Below are 17951 nucleotides of genomic sequence, written 5' to 3' on the forward strand. Positions count from 1 at the left end.
GGAAGCCTCAGAATCATTTTCAAAATTTTATTTTGAATTCTTTGCAGAACTTTCTTCCTGGTATTACAACAGCTAGTCCATATTGGTACAGAATACAACATGGCTGGCCTGAAAATTTGTTTGAATATCACAAGCTTGTTCTTAAGACAAAGTTTTGATTTTCTATTAATAAGGGGCTAGAGACATTTTACATATTTATCACATTTGGCTTGAATGCCCTCAATGTGATTTTTGAAAGTTAAATTCTTATCTAGCATGAGCCCTACATACTTAGCTTCATCTGACCAATTTATTGGAACCCCTCTCATCGTGACAACATGTCTACTTGAAGGTTTCAAATAAAGAGCTTTTGGTTTATGTGGGAATATTATTAGTTGAGTTTTGGAAGCATTAGGAGAAATCTTCCATTTTTGCAAGTATGAAGAAAAAATATCCAAACTTTTTTGCAATCGACTACAGATGACACGCAGGCTTCGTCCTTTGGCGGAGAGGCCTGTGTCATCCGCAAACAAAGATTTTTGACATCCCTGAGGTAACTCAGGTAAGTCAGATGTGAAAATATTGTATAATATTGGCCCCAAAATGCTGCCTTGAGGAACACCAGCTCTTACAGGAAGTCTTTCAGATCTGGAGTTCTGATAATTAACCTGAAGTGTACGATTTGACAGATAACTTTGAATTATTCTATCAATGTATGTTGGAAAATTGAAGTTTTTTAATTTTATAATCAAACCATCATGCCAAACACTGTCGAATGCTTTTTCTATGTCTAGAAGAGCAAGACCAGTAGAGTAGCCTTCAGATTTGTTGGAACGGATCAAATTTGTTACACGTAAAAGTTGATGAGTGTTCGAATGTCCATGGCGGAATCCGAACTGTTCATTGGCAAAAATTGAATTTTCGTTGATGTGAGCCATCATTCTGTTCAAAATAACCTTTTCAAAAACTTTACTGATGGAGGAAAGCAAACTGATTGGACGATATTTAGAAGCTCCTGCAGGATTTTTGTCTGGTTTTAAAATTGGAACAACCTTAGCATTTTTCCATTTGTCAGGAAAATATGCTAATTGAAAACATTTGTTAAATATATCAACTAAAAATGATAAGCTACTTTCTGGAAGTTTCTTGATGAGGATGTAGAAAATCCCATCATCGCCAGGAGCTTTCATATTTTTGAATTTTTTAATAATAGTTCTCACTTCTTCCAAATCAGTCTCCCAGGCATTTTCGAAAACGTTCTCTTGATTGAGAATATTTTCGAACTCCTGAGTAACTTCATTTTCAATTGGACTAGTAAGTCCTAAATTAAAATTGTGCGCACTTTCAAACTGCATAGCAAGTTTTTTAGCTTTTTCGCAATTTGTTAGTAATAATTTGTTTTCCTCTTTCAATGCCGGTATTGGCTTCTGAGGTTTTTTCAAGATTTTAGATAATTTCCAAAAGGGCTTAGAGCCAGGGTCCAATTGAAAAATTTTATTTTCAAAATTTTTGTTTCTTAATTGAGCAAAACGCTTTTTGATTTTTTTCTGCAAATCCTGCCATATAATTTTCATAGCAGGATCGCGAGTGCGTTGAAATTGCCTTCTCCTCACGTTTTTAAGACGGATCAAGAGTTTAAGATCATCGTCTATAATCACGGATTCAAATTTTACTTCACATTTTGGAATTGCAATGCTCCGGGCTTCAACAATGGAATTTGTTAAAGTTTCAAGATCATTGTCAATATCAAGTTTAGTTTCTAAAGAAATGTTAACATCAAGATTAGAGTCAACATACGTTTCATATCATTCTTGTAGTAGGCCTTGAACGGGTAAGACGTTTTTTTTTTCCATCATCTGACATTTTTCTCTTTTCAGGAAATTTTTTTTCAAGATTCTGGAAATACGACTCCTGTGTGGATCCTCGATTTGGATCTTGAGTTCCTGTGTGGTGCGGTTTAGAAGTTCCTGTGTGGCGCGGTAGGAGAAGTTTTAACGGGTGTTATTTGGCGCGAAAGAAGAAGATTTGGTGCGTGTGCTGGTCGAATTTGGATCGTGTGGTCCGATTGTAATCCTGTGTGGTGCGTGATTGGAGTTCCTGTGTGGCGCGGAAAGAGATTTCAAGCGTTGGTGGCATTCGATCCATCGGAAGCTAGAGGATTTAGCAAGCTTGAAATATTAAGTATCTTTTCGTTTTATTTAATTAGTGTAGCTTGTTTTTTTGTAGTATTTTTTCTGTTGCTCCTCGACTATGGATGTTGAAGGAAATGACTGTTTTAAAAGGTGATCCACCTCCTGGTACATCTTCCTCATTTGAAAAGTCATTTCGTATTAAAATTTATCCGGCTTCTTTTTCTGGCCCGTATGTAGTATTCTTTCGGAAAAAAGAGAAACCGATTAACGTTTTACTAATTTCTGCCAAAGTTTATGAAAAATTTTCATCAGTCAAGGAAATCAAAAAGATTTCTCTTGATAAATTGAGGATTGTTTTTGGTTCTCGTGATGAAGCGAATTCCCTTCTTGAATCTCAGCTTTTTTCTGGGTCATATCGTGTATATGCACCATGTGATTTCTGTGAAATCAGTGGTGTAATATACGATGAATCTTTAGAATGTATGATATTAAAAATCATGGCAATGGTATTTTTAAAAATAAATCTATACCGCCAGTAAAAATTTTAGATTGCCAACGCTTATCCAAGCTTCTCTTGAATGACAAAGGTGGGCAATATATTCATTCAAATTGTATTAAAATTACTTTTGCTGGATCAGTTCTTCCAGATTTTGTTCAGGTAGATGGAGTAATTTTTCATGTAAGACTTTATTTCCCAAAATTAATGCACTGCGAGAGATGCCTTCTTTTTGGACATACTATTAAATTTTGCTCTAATAAACCCAAATGTTCTAAATGTGGATTATCACATTTAGCTTCTGATTGTAATAAAAAACCAGACATTTGTGTTTATTGTAATCAAAAACATAATTCATTGAAAGATTGCTCTGTTTACATAAATAACCAACTCAAAATTAATCAGAAATTAAAAAGTAGAAACCAATTATCGTATTCAGAAATTTTAAAAAATTCCGAAGATATTTCTGCTCCCAATATATATATGAATCTTTAAGTGATGATGAGCAAGATGATTCTCCTGATTCGGTCAATTTTGTTTACAAACCCCCTTCTAAAAGAAAGCGCATTCAAAAATCTGCTACAAATGCTCAAAATAATTTCAGTCCTGATACTAAATCATTTGATAAAAATTTTCCACGTTTAAATTTATCTGCATCGCGAACAGTACCTGGATTTCAACGTGTTGATTCGGATCCATCAAACAGTAATTTTAATGCAAACGTAGAAGCAAATGATGATACCAGTGCCAATGATAAAACTTCAATTTTAGGAATTTTGGAAGAATTAGTTGAATTTTTGGGATTTAATGATTTTTGGAAAAAGATTATCAAAATGATTTTACCATTTATAGCTTCTTTACTTGATAAGTTGAATTCATTTGGTCCCTTCATTGCTTCATTGTTTTCGTCGTAATGGCTTCGAATGTGAAGAGTAACTTGAAAATTTTGCAATGGAATTGCCGTAGCATTTTTCCTTAAATAGATAGATTGAAAGCTTTAATTAGTTATAACAATATAGACATTTTTGTTTGAATGAGACGTGGTTAACTAGTTCCAAATTTTTGCGTATTCCCAAATTTAATATCATAAGAAAAGATAGGGATACTCCATATGGGGGAGTTTTGATTGGCATCAAAAATGAATTGGAGTTTAAATATTTGGATTTTGCATTTGATGTACAATTTGAATATGTTATTATTTCTGTGAAACATTACGGATGTACATTTTGTATTATTTGTTTATATGCTCCCCCTAATTCAACTTTTTCAATTTCTGAACTTAAAATGGTTTTAGATAATGTTCCTGCTCCTTTTTTTATTTTAGGCGATTTCAACGCTCATAATTATTCTTGGGGTAGTGATAGAACTGATGGTCGGGGTTCTTTATTGATGGATTTAATTGATGAATTTAATTTAAATATCCTCAATGATGGTTCTTTTACAAGAATTGCTGTTCCACCCTTGCAAAATTCATGTATTGATTTGTCTTTATGTTCGAGTATTTTATCTTTTATATCATCTTGGAAGATAATCAGTGACCCAAATGGAAGTGATCATCTTCCTATTTTAATTCAAGTTAATATTTCTACTAAATATGAAAATTTGGAAAACCAAAATTTACATGATTTTACAAAATATGTGGACTGGACAAAATTTTCCGATTTAATTTTAATGTCGTTAGTTAATTTAGAAAACTATAGTTCTGTAGTTAAAAATTATGATCAATTCATCAAAATTTTAATTGAATGTTTACTCAAGTCTCAGAAAAGGAAAATAATGTCACATACTCAACGGGAAAGGCGTCCCACTTTTTGGTGGGATAATGATTGTTCTAATGCTTTGAAGAATAAATCTAAGGCTTTTAAAACATTTCGTCGATTTTGAACAAGAGAAAACTATTTGATATAATGTAGGGAAGAAGCTTTATTTACCCGTATTACTAAATTTAAAAAGAGGAATTATTGGAAGAATTTTATTAGTAATCTAGATAAAGAAACTTCCTTATCTACTTTGTGGACTGTTGCAAGAAATTTGAGAAATCGAGATAGTTCTTCGCCTGTCGTATTGGAATATTCCGATAACTGGATTGATCAGTTTGCATCTAAAATTTGTCCTGATTTTGTACCTCGTCCTATTACTTTCAAAAATAATAACAATATTAATTATTTTCCAGAGTTAAGTTCTCCATTTACATTAGAAGAATTAAATTTGGCTTTATTTATTACTAATAATACAGCTCCAGGTATTGATAATATTAAATTTATTGTTCTTAAAAATTTACCTTTTGAAGGAAAAAATCATTTGCTATCCTTATACAATTCTTTCCTTAATCAAAATATTTGTCCATTGGAATGGCGTTCAATTAAAGTAGTAAGTATTCTAAAACCTGGAAAAGATCCTGCTTTGTTTAATAGTCGTAGACCAATAAGTTTATTATCTTGTCTTCGTAAATTAATGGAAAGAATGATTTTGAATCGTCTTGAATTGTGGGCTGAAAAAAATAATATTTTTTCTTCATCACAATTTGGTTTCAGAAAAGGTCGAGGTACTCGAGATTGCACAGCTCTTTTAGCTTCTCAAATACAACTTTCTTTCAACAGAAAACAAGATGTTATTTCTACATTTTTAGATGTTTCAGGCGCATATGATTCAATACTTATTGATTTGCTTGTTCAAAAAATGAATAATTATAAAGTTCCTTCGATTTTATCCAATTTCATTTACAATTTATTTTCATTTAAAATTATGCATTTTTATCATAATGGTTCATCAAAAATGTCCCGTTATAGTTATTTTGGCCTTCCTCAAGGATCTTGTTTGAATCCATTTTTATATAACTTGTTTACAAGTGATATTTCAGACAAAATACCTATTAATTGTTATTTAATTCAGTTTGCTGATGATAAGGTTATTTCTGTAAGTGGGAAAAATAGAGAAATTATTCGCCATTTTATGCAAATTTGTTTAGATAATATTGGATTATGGGCTTTCAATAATGGTTTTACTTTTTCAGTTCCGAAAACTAAATTTATTATATTTTCACGTAAATATTCCACCATAAGTGTAAGTTTATATCTAAATGGGTTTGAAATTGAACAGGTATGTGAGTATAAATATCTTGGCATTTGGTATGATTCCAAATTGAATTGGAATTCACATATTACATATATTCAAAAAATTTGTTCAAAAAGAATTAATTTTCTTCGCACCATTACAGGTACTTGGTGGGGAGCTCATCCTTCTGATATGATTACTCTTTACAAAACTACAATACGTTCTGTTTTGGAATATGGATGTTTTACTTTTGGTTCAGCTACTCAAACTTATTTTTCAAAACTTGAAAAAATCCAAATTCGTTGTTTAAGAATTTGTTTAAAATTAATGAATTCCACTCATACTAAATCTGTTGAAGTTTTAGCTAGCGTAGTTCCACTTAAATTTCGTTATGATGAATTAAATTGTAAATTCCTAATTCAATGCTTTAGTAATAATCATCCAATAATTGGAATTTTGATAGATATACGTGAAATAAACCCCACATGTAAAATGTTGAGCTCATTTAATTATACAATTACAGAAAATATTGTTCCATTTGTTTCCAATATTTTTTATGATTGTAACATAAATATCCACTCTTTCCATCCTTTGATTGATTTATCATTACACATGGAATTGAAACAAATTCCAAATCATGTGCATCATCATTTTTCAAATTTATTATTAGAGCGTAAATTTAATGGATTTGATAGAAAGCAAATATTTTATACAGATGGATCGCTCATTAATAATAATGGTGGTTTTGGTGTCTATCATGTAGACGTTACACATTTTTTCAAATTGCAATCTCCTTGTTCCATTTTTATTGCCGAATTGATTGCTTTGTATTTTACATGTAACTTAATTAAAGAGTGCTCTCCAAATGTTTTCATTATATGTACTGATAGTATGAGTTGTATAAATGCTATTAAATCCATTAATTTTCATTATAAGACACACCATTTGTTATTATTGTTGAGAAGTTTGTTGTATAATTTACATAATCAAGGATTCGTGATTAAATTTGTCTGGGTTCCAGCTCATTGTCAAATATTTGGTAACGAGCAAGCCGATTGTTTAGCTAAGATGGGTGCAACTCGTGGTATTATTTTCAATCGTGATATTTTTTATTCAGAATATTTTTCAAAATTGAAAAGAGTCACAATGAACTTCTGGCAAATTGATTGGAATTCTAGTGATAAAGGTCGTTGGTGTCATTCCATTTGCCCAAATGTCAATAAAAATCCCTGGTTTAAGTATTTATCTGTTGGTAGAAATTTCATTTGCCTTTTTTCTAGGCTTATATCTAATCATTATATTTGCAATAGCCATTTATATCGCATTAATATTGTAGATTCTAATTTATGTGACTGTGGCGAGTCTTATCAAGATATTGATCACATTATTTTTCATTGCAAGAATTATGTTTTACCTAGAAAGAAAATTCTTGATCATTGTCAAACATTAGGCCACTCTGTACCTTCATCCATTCGTGATATTATTGGCAGTAAATCTCTTTCTATGATGAAAATTATTTTTGAGTATTTAAATGAAATTTGTTATGTTGTATGATACCGCCTTTTTCAATTATCTTTTCAGAGTTCAAGAAATCTATCTCATCGTTTGTCCGTTGGCCACCACAGCTTATTGATGTTCTCCCTTCAAGATCTTGGCTCTGTTATGGATTATTTCCGGTTGAGCCTTTACTTTATAAGTAGTCTAGTCTTATTTTATAACGTTTTTGAAAAGATGAAGAGGTTTTGCGCCCTTTTGAGAAGTATTTTTAAAGAAAATCACTCAAAGGGGTTTTTCCCTCTTCCAAATTTTTTTGTTAAAATATATAAATAAATAAATAAATAATACGTTTCATATACATTCCAGTCGGCTCGTAAATAATTGAAATTGGAGCCGATAGGATTGAGAATCGCTTCATGCGATATTTGAAATGTAACAGGGACATGATCAGAATGAAAATCAGCATGAGTAACTAATTGACTACAAAGATGACTAGAGTCGGTTAAGACCAAGTCAATCGTAGATGGATTTCTAGAAGAGGAAAAACATGTGGGGCTATCAGGGTATTGAATTGAGAAATATCCTGAAGAGCACTCATCAAATAAAATTCTGCCGTTGGAATTACTTTGAGAATTATTCCATGACCGATGTTTGGCATTGAAGTCACCAATGACAAAAAATTTTGACTTATTGCGAGTCAATTTACGCAAGTCAGTTTGGAGCAAATTAACTTGCTGACCAGAGCATTGAAAAGGCAAATAGGCAGCTATGAAAGTATATTTACCAAACTGTGTTTCAACAGAAACACCTAAAGTTTCAAATGACGAAAATAGTTGATGTTTTATACGCCTATGAATGATGATTGCAACTCCCCCACATGCCCCATCAAGTCGATCATTACGATAAACAAAAAATTTTGGATCTCTTTTGAGTTTAGATCCAGGTTTCAAATACGTTTCGGTAATAACTGCTATATGCACGTTATTAACCGTAAGAAAATTAAACAGCTCGTCCTCTTTACCATTCAGAGAACGAGCATTCCAATTTAAAATATTTATATTATTATTTGGATCCATTAGAAAAACGTAATCCAATAACAATTTGATTTGTAAATTTTACACCTACTTGGACTGCTTCAGTCATAGTGGTGGCTTTGAACATTGCATTTATCATTAGATTCAATTGTTTAGTTAGAAAATTAAAATCAGAGGCAGACATGTCATGTGATTTCCCATTAGAATTTCCGGTAGACGAAGATGCGGAGTTACCTGTGGCGGTAGGGTATTTCCCATTTGATTTGAAACAAGTAGAATGGGTACCCATGGATCGAGCTGGAGAGGAGTTCGAATTTCCTGCTACGATATCGGCAAAGGATTTACCGTGGGTAGATACATTCGAATTAAACTTAGTTTTTGAATGAGCAAGATTATGATCTTCCTGATGGGTATGATTCATGATCAAGCGATCGTTAACTGAAAAATGAGCATTGTTCGATACTCTACCAGGCAAATTCCGGAAACGACCGTTATCGTAACGGATATTATCTTTCATCTGCCTGGCACGAGCCTCAATGACTCTCTTGCGTGAAGGGCATTCCCAAAAGTTAGCTTTATGAGGGCCCTTGCAATTGGCACATTCAAACTTTCTGGTATATTCTTTCACAGGACAGACGTCCTTAGCGTGAGAAGAACCTCCGCAAATCATGCATTTAGCATCCATGCGACAATTCTTTGTACCATGACCCCACTTTTGGCACCGACGGCACTGAGTGGGGTTCTGGTAATTTCCTCCAGGTTTCTGGAAATGTTCCCATGTCACACGGACATCAAACAAAAGTTTTGCTTTTTCTAAAGCTTTAATATTATTTAGTTCTTTTTTGTTAAAGTGAACTAAATAAAATTCTTGAGAAAGCCCATTCCGAACAATGCCAGATCGGGTTCTCTTTTTCATAATGATTACTTGAACTGGGGAAAATCTAAGTAAATCATTTATTCCATTTTTGATCTCTTCAGGTGACTTATAGTCACTTGAGAGACCTTTCAAGACAACTTTGAACAAACGTTCAGTTTTGTCGTCATAAGTAAAAAATTTGTGCTTCTTCTCTTCAAGATGTTTGAGAAGAAGTTCGCGATCTTTAAGAGTTTCCGGTAAAACGCGACAGTCTCCTTTCTTTGCGATTTGGAAGGAAACCTTGATTCCCCTGATGGAGTTCAAGATCTCCTGCCTAAATTCCCCAAATTCGGAACAACTGACCACGATAGGCGGCACTCTTTGCTTCCTCACTTGAATCAAAGAGCCTGGGCTAGAGGCTGCTTCGATTTGGTGTTCGGAAAATTTGTCTAGAGCATCGAACTGATTGCTCATTTCGATACAATTATTCATTTCACCCATGGAAGAAAGTTCGCATTCCGGGGAAACGTCCTTTCTTCCATTCTTGCCACGTTTAGTGACAGTTTTAAATCCCACTTTTTTGGAAGGAAGTTGTGAATTCAGAGATTCACCCTTCCTTTTATTTGTTGTTGCAACCATGTTTAGTGAATAAGAAGACGTGACCTTCGAGAGGTTTTTTTCCCAAGACGGTGTCCAAGAAGGATTACCACCGCTAGCTTTCGCCAACGGGTCCAACGAAAAATCGAAGGCACGGGTTCAAACAAGGATCGTAAAGGGATCAATAGTAGAAAAAAAGTACTGAAAAGGACTGTTTTAGTAGCACTGAAAAGTACTGTTTTGAATTTTAGCACTGAAAAGTACTGTTTTTGTAGCACTGAAAAGTACTGTTTTATTGATTTAGGTAGTTTTTAAGAAAACTTCCAAGAGCAGAGAGAATTCGTGTACGCACAGCACGAAGGTACGATGCGCACTGATAAAATTTGCATGTTATCTGAAATCTATAGGGTGGTGGCTCCAAATGTTGTTATGTACCAGTAGATTGGACTATGGAATAAAACGAATATTTTTCGATAAAACGACATATGCTACTTTTTGGTGGATTAATCGCCTCTAGTTTAATCGATTTTCCGAATTTCAGATTTTCATCTTATCAAAAAGTTGTATAAATAATAATTGCACCAGTAGTTGCCGTCGTGTTTAAGTAGTGGATCTTTAAATTGTTGTATAAAAATGAAATAAAGTTCCGGAGAAGATCTTTATGGTCAATTCGAAAGATTTTAGCTGCTGCTTCGAGGGAAAAATGTTACACCAACTATTTTGTTTGTAATTCCTCGCATCATTACCGAACGGCTACCTAAGCATGGGAAAATTCACTTACTCACCCAAACGCTACCGATAAAAAAAATGCAAAGTATCTGCTGCCATCGATAGTTCACTGACAGCCGAACGCTACTAGGGTGAGCGCAATCCCAACGAATCGCAAACGATTGAGATAATCCGAAAATCAAAAGACTCACAGACCGAAGAGAGAACCAATTCGCTCTCTACTGGGAGACACCTGAGAACGCGTTTACCATTCGATCATTAAAAGCATTCAACCCATACAACTGAATATACGGATTTCGGAAATTCGGACAAAATATTACCCTTTGCAATGAATTATTATCTCTTTTGCAATGGACCTGGAAAATGAAATCCAACACCCTCCCCCTGCTCCCCACTGGCTACACTCACATCTCCCACATCCCCTAGCTCATTTCTTTCGAGCTTTCGGCGCGTGAGCTTCCGAGGTTTTCGCACCGGAAGTGGCTAAACGACGACCGAGTGGCGAGTGGTGACGCGCGGTGTGGGAATTAAGGCGTAAAAGTTTCAAACATAATGTGCCCCGTTATGCTCGCAGACTAAGAAGCGATGATCGGACGCCAGCAGCGTGCTTATGCTGGATGAATGCGCGGAGGAGAAGAAAATTGTGCACGTTTTGAATAATTGATTCAACTTGCTCGGTTTGTTTCGTGGTGTGGTGTGGCAAAGGCGAAGGATTCCGCCAAAAACGACCAACATCAGGAATGTAATAAGATTGCTTTGGAATTTCGCGGAACGGTGTCGAAAAGTGCTTTGAAAAAGTTTGGCCGAAGTGTTGTTATACTAATCCGTTTTCGGACGAGAGATTAAGTTAAATTCGTGAAGAATTTTGAGATGCTCGAGTTGAAGCATGTGTAAGCAAGATTTTTTGAAATTATTCCAAAAAGATTTGTTTTTGGAATACAATAAAGTACCTATATGGAAGCATTTCGATGCATGGCTTAGTGATTGTCAAGCTCTAATTGTACGCATTTTACGTATATAACTCTGTCTATAATAATTTCAAACATTACAATCATTTTTCATATATAAGTGTTATATATAAATTCATTAGTCCAAAGAAAATGTAGAAAATTGTTCGGAGGTACCATTTTTTCTACAGAATTCCTGGACATATTAGAAGAAGTGTTAGAAAAATCCTGAAATTAATAAAGCCTTAAAGAATTCTCATAGAAATTTACGAAAGATTTTCTGAAATAATGCTCAAGAGAAAACCTGAATGGAATTCGTTGAGGAACTAAATTAAACTAAACTAAAGGAACATAAATTCAGTTTCAGTTCCAGATATCGCCTGGGTTATGCTTGCAGAAATTTCTGCAATGATCTCAAGAATAAATCTAGAGAACATATAATGGAGTCAATTGAATGATTCTTCAACAAATCCATCATTCATCCTTCCGGAATGGACACAGTTTTAGATAACTAATAGTTGGGCTGGGACGACCCATGTATGATATCATTATAATAGTTTTTGGCTGCATTTTTCCCAAATCAGTCATGAATACTTGATCAAATCCTTAGATGATTTCTGATGAAATCTTTTCCAAAAGACAGATTTTAAGTTGAACCAAAGCAAATTATCATGACAGAATGGATATGATCCAAATTTCATGGAAAGGAACTCTTCATATTGAAAAATCATTCCAATTTGCGAAGTAAGTAGATATCTAGACTAGAACTCTGTTACAATCTGATTAAAAATGTTGCGTTTATGATTCTATAAAAACTTCAATCCATGATGGATTGATTGATTTACTAGCATTTTGTAAGCGCCTACAAATTCGATGATATATGCAGCGTAAAACTTCCGCTAAACACATTCAGAAAATCATCCCGTTACATCAAAAGCCCCGCGATTGACACACTTCACTTACCCTAGCGTCCCATTGAGCGTGGTGCTGTGATCCACCGGTTCGCACGTTTCATCCAAGCTGACCGAGATGTAGTCCGTTTCCAGTGTAACCGATACTCGATACCAAGCGCCGCGGACACGTGTTTCCAGGATTCCACTGCGGACACCGGCAGCCACTATCGACGAAGAGCCCGCCGGACTTGTCCGGTTCATGCTGGCCGATTCCACCATGGTTCCCGATGTCTGCTGTCTGTTCAGGAAGTCTCGCTTTCTAGTTTCACTACTGGGTCGATGGACGTCACTACTAATACCCTTTAATCTTCAAAGGATTGCTCCGAGCTCCCGTCTACTGGTCTTCTTCTGAGGGATTAATTCGCGGAAACAAAATCATACACACGCGTACGCACAGGACCTCTTTCCATTCACATGTCTACGGCCCACCGAAAAACCCACCGTCAAAAGCGATAACTCAACGTAATTCAATTTCACTGGTAGAACATCACTGACATCGTCGTCGACTACACGTTGCCATTGTTCCGTCCGTCACTTCTGCCATCACCGCCGCATCACAAACCGTTCCGGAGCTTCGTACTGCTGCTATTAGTGGTTCGACGAACGACGCACCTATCCGGTTCCATTAGCGGAAATCCATCTCAATCTGCCCGAATAAACGACCTGCGAAACGAAACGGGATAAGATGTGGAATTAGAAATGTGTGGCGGTGGAAGGAGTGAGCTATTATTTGGGTTGGAATAGACTTGCGAATTCAATTGAATGAGAGCGTTAGTTTGGCGGCATTAGAATGGATGCGTGATTTTTATGTACCTATGGATAAATATATGATTGCTTAGCCCGTTAACGTCCAACGTCCTCAACTGAGGACAGTGCTTTGCGCAAATAACTTGAAAACGACATGAAATATAATGACATCATCTTTGAAGAATTTGGTCATAGACTTTCAATTTGTTCATAGACTCTCTTCCACTCAGTGGATGTTATATTTCGAAATTCACCCACCTGGTGGCGCTACAGTATGAACCACCTTAATACAATGCATATCTCTAGGTTGTTTTCAAAGCGATTAATTGATTCATTACGCGTAGTAAGGATGAATAAATCGAACCCACGACTCTTGTATGCAAGACGAGTGCTTTACCAACTAAGATATCCCCATCTAAACACTTCTACAATAAAGTTATTGTGCAATCGATGGGGGTATGACAGGCAAATTGTTTTAACACTTAATCAATCGCACTCACCCTGTGTGCGTGTGTATTTGTGAGATGGAAGGATATGGGTTATGAGAGAGGTATGCGTGAACTGTTGAAATTTAAATTCAATACCTGTAACCCTCTGAGTCAATGGGTCACCAAGAGGCTCAGTAGTTTAGTTGGCAAAGCACTCCTCTAACATACAAGAGTTGTGGGTTCGAATCACACTTAAATATGTACGTGGACTTTTTTTTCATAATTTCACTCATAGTTTATCCATCTCTACCATGCGTAATGAGTTAATTAATTTAAAAAACATGTGGATTGGTTTACCAAACTGCTCAATATATGAGTCAATGTAGTTTTTTAGTTACACTCAACATTAACGTATTTTGTTTTGAATGTTTACATATAATGAAGTTTCATTGACATCAAACTTGAATGCAGTGGTCCAGTGAACATTTTTGATTAGAAATATAAATAATCAATTAATAATTTTGCTTGTATAAGTCCAATTAACATATTTGATCTGGAATAAATGACCCATTTCACGCCCAATCGTATTCCAAGCTGGCATCACCCTCTCAGATTTCAATGAAATTTTATGAATGTGTAGAACTTGACAAAGTAACCCACTTTTCATACTTGTTTTTTTTTTAATTATCTGTACTATCATTTGAAAAGGCCCAATTTATTACTATTATTTTTTTCAAAATAATGTAAAAATGATGTAATTTTCAAAATAATGTGATGAATAAAAATGGCAACTCCTGCTATGCAATGGCATAAAGTAATTCTTAGCATGAACTCACTTGAAGATATTCAGTAAGCATGTTTGGCAAGAAGAATTGAATTCTGAAAACACTCCAAATTTATTTTACTGATAAAAACAACAGAAAATCTTATTTTCAATAACTGTTTGCCGATAAATCGAGTTCCAAAGCGATGACTTTTAGGATTTAATCATAATTTTGATTGCAAAAAACAGTGATAAGATTACAGCGGAAAGAGAAATTTTTGGTTACACTCAACATTTCTTTTGCTTTGAAAACTACATACCAAAAAATGGGTCCATCTTTATGACGTTAGCTCTGATACAATCCTTACCAGTAATTTTATTGTTCTTTAACTGGTGAATCGAACCCTTAACCTCCCTAAAAGTAGGAGTTGGTAGGTTTCCGTCGTCTGCAGTACTGACAAAAGCATTTCCTCCGTTCTCACGACCTTCATTGCCTGCGCTATCATCACCATTCAGGTGTTCCTCGAAGTACTGTTTCCACCTTCAGATACGTCAAGATGTTCCAATTCGTATCCCTGTACATTTTGATTCACTACACGAAGCCATTGCGGGATGCGTTGAACTTATGGTAGTATTTCCGTGTTTCTTGAGACCGGCGCCGCTGTTCCATCTCCTCGTAATCTGTATCCTCCAGCCTCCTGACACCGCCCATACAACCCCATTGAAAAATAACGAGAAAACATCTCTGGTTCCCACTGACAGTTCAACGTTAAAGAGACACCGACACGTTAATGCTTTCCAGTGGACGATTTGCCCTTTTAAGGAAGCACCACACTAGACAACAGACTAGCATGCAACGCCCAGTGGCACAGTCGAAATACTTTCCTGAAGAAAAGTTTTCCGGACTGAAGCGATAATCGAACCCACACTCATTGACACGATGCGGCTAAATGCTTGGTAACACTAACCGCACGGCCACGAAGCCCACATGTTTGTAAACAAATAACCGTTTGAGGACTAACATCGGCGAAATCTTTTTCTCCGAAAAATTACTTTTCCCGCATAACAATAGTTATTCGAACAAACAAACGGTTGCAAGCTATTGGATTGCAGTACAGCAAGTCAATTTGGGTTGATGTGATTAGCTAGAAACATATTTTAGTATTGGAGGAAAATTTCCCTAATATGATTAGGCCAATGTACGTTGTTGCTCTTGAATTTGATGCTGACCACGAAAACATGGCTGCCTAGCACCGGATTGGTTTCCTCCAGACGACGTTTTTTCTCCTGAAATAGACGGATCTGCTGTTACCGTTTCAGTCTATAACCTTCGTGGTTTTGCTTAGTTTCATGCTGCAGCATGACCGCTCGCGATGCCTTCTCGTTGAATCAATCGTTCCCTCAACTCCGTCTTTCACTTTACTCATTCATTTCATTTATTTAGTTAACATCTAAACAGATAACACTGATTCAACAATTACACGTCACAATACTCAGTTCGTTGCCGCATCTCTCCATCATCGGTTCTGCCCCACGGTCGCCAAATCAATACGCATTTGATCCGCCCACCTAGCTCACTGCGCTCCACGCCTTCTTGTACCAACCGGATCCGAAGCGAACGCCATTTTTTCAGGATTTCTGTCCGGCATTCTTGCAACATGCCCTGCCCATCGTATCCTTCCTGTTTTGATCACTTTCTGGATACTGGGTTCGCCGTAGAGTTAGGCGAGCTCGTGGTTCATCCTACGCCGCCACACACAGTTTTCCTGCACACTGCCAAAGATCGTCCTGAGCACTCGAAGTTCGAAGACTCCAAGAGCTTGCAAATCCTCCTCGAGCATCGTCCACGTTTCATGCCCGTACAAGACTACCAGCATTATGAGCGTTTTTTACATGGTACATTTGGTGCGGATGTGAATCTTTTTTGTGGAGGCTATAGCAGACCCGACTTTCACTTATGATGCGCCTCCGTATTTCACGGCTAACGTTATTGTTAGCCGTCCAAAGATCCAAGGTAGACGAACTCGTCGACCTCCTCGAACGTATCCCCGTTAATCGTAATACCGCTACCTAGGCGAGCCCTGTCGCGCTCGGCCCCGCCAGCTAGCTGTACTTTGTCTTGGGCAGCGTCCATTTATTGCGTAACGCTAAAATTGGAAGTTTTCGAACCCCTCTCCCCTCCCTCCGTAACGTTTTTTGTATGGAAAATAACTTTTTTTTTATATGAGCCTCCCCCCTCCGCCTAGAGCGTTACGTAATTTGTGGATGCCGCCGTGGTCGCATTCACCACCAGTCCTACTTTTGCTGCCTCACGTTTCAGGCAAGTGTACAGGTCTGCAACTTTTCAAATGTTCGGCCGACCATGTCCATATCATCTGCGAAGCATACAAATTCACTGGACTCGTAACAATCGTACTCCGGCTGTTAAGCCCGGCTCTCCGCATAACACCTTCTAGCGCAATATTGAACAACAGGTACGAAAGTCCATCACCTTGTCGTAGTCCCCGGCGGGATCCAAACGAACTAGAATGTTCGCCTGAAACCTTTACATAATGTTGCACAACCATTTTTTTCATTGTCCCGTTCTTCATTGCCTGTGCTCTCAGCGCCATTCAGATGTTCGTCGAAGTGCTGCTTCCACCTTTGGATCACATCACGCTCGTCCGTCAAAATGCTCCCATCCTTATCCGCGCACATCTCGGCGCGTGGCGCGAAGCCGTTGCGAGATTCGTTGAGCTTCTGACAGAACTTGCGTGTTTCATGAGACCGGCAAAGCTGTTCCATCTCCTCACACTCCGTCTCCTCCAGGCAGCGTTTTTTCTCTTGAAAGAGGCGGGTCTGCTGTTGCCGTTTCCGTCTATAACGCTCCACATTCTGCCGGGTCCCTTGCTGCAGCATGACCGCCCGCGCTGCATTCTTCTCATCAAGAATCTGCCTACATTCCTCGTCGAACCAATCGTTCCGTCGACTCCGTCAAACGTACCCGACGTTGTTCTCAGCTGCATTGTCGATGGCTGCCTTCACTGTTCTCCAGCAGTCCTCAAAAGGGGCTTCATCCAGCTCACCCTCTTCCGGTAATGCAGCCCCGAGGTACTGCGCGTATGCAGCTGCGACATCCGGTTGCTTCGACCGCTTTAGGTCATACCGGGGCGGTCGTCGGTACCGTACGTTGTTAACGACGAAGAGTTTTGGGCGCAGTTTAACCATCACCAGATAAGGGTCAGAGTCGATGTTAGCGCCACGATAGGTCCTGACGTCGATAATGTCGGAGAAGTGCCGTCCATCAATCAGAACGTGGTCGATTTGTGATTTTGTCTGATGTGGTGATCTCCAGGTTTATCGGTATGCAAGGCTGTGCTGGAAGTAGGTGCTACGAATGGTCATATTCTTGGAGGAGGCGAAATCAATGAGTCGTAAGCTGTTTTCGTTCGTCAGCCGGTGGGCGCTGAACTTTCCAATCGTCGATTTGAACTCCTCCTCCTGGCCAACCTGAGCGTTTAGATCTCCTATGATGATTTTGACGTCGTGGTTTGGGCAGCTGTCGTACTCGCGTTCGAGCTGCGCGTAAAAAGCGTCTTTATCATCATCAGTGCTTCCGGAGTGAGGGCTGTGCGCGTTTATTATGCTGAAGTTGAAGAACCGGCCTTTGAGCCTCAATTTGCACATTCTCTCATTGATCGGACACCACCCGATCACGCGCCTCTGCATATCACCCATCACTATAAAAGCTGTTCCTAGC

The 17951-nt window shown here is 37.3% G+C and overlaps 1 protein-coding gene across 1 annotated transcript in view; it reads right to left on the reverse strand.

The window, feature by feature from the left end:
• LOC5575195 (beta-1-syntrophin) overlaps positions 1-17951 on the reverse strand; it is a 756119-nt gene that overhangs the window by 461388 nt on the left and 276780 nt on the right. Inside the window, exon 3 of the mRNA XM_021850899.1 lies at positions 12285-12937. Within this exon, the coding sequence (XP_021706591.1) occupies positions 12285-12493 (209 nt within the window). The 5' untranslated portion in view covers positions 12494-12937. The remainder of the gene's footprint in view (positions 1-12284; positions 12938-17951) is intronic.

Source organism: Aedes aegypti, chromosome 3, assembly GCF_002204515.2.
Source record: "Aedes aegypti strain LVP_AGWG chromosome 3, AaegL5.0 Primary Assembly, whole genome shotgun sequence".
In the NCBI taxonomy this organism is placed as follows: Eukaryota; Metazoa; Arthropoda; class Insecta; order Diptera; family Culicidae; genus Aedes; species Aedes aegypti.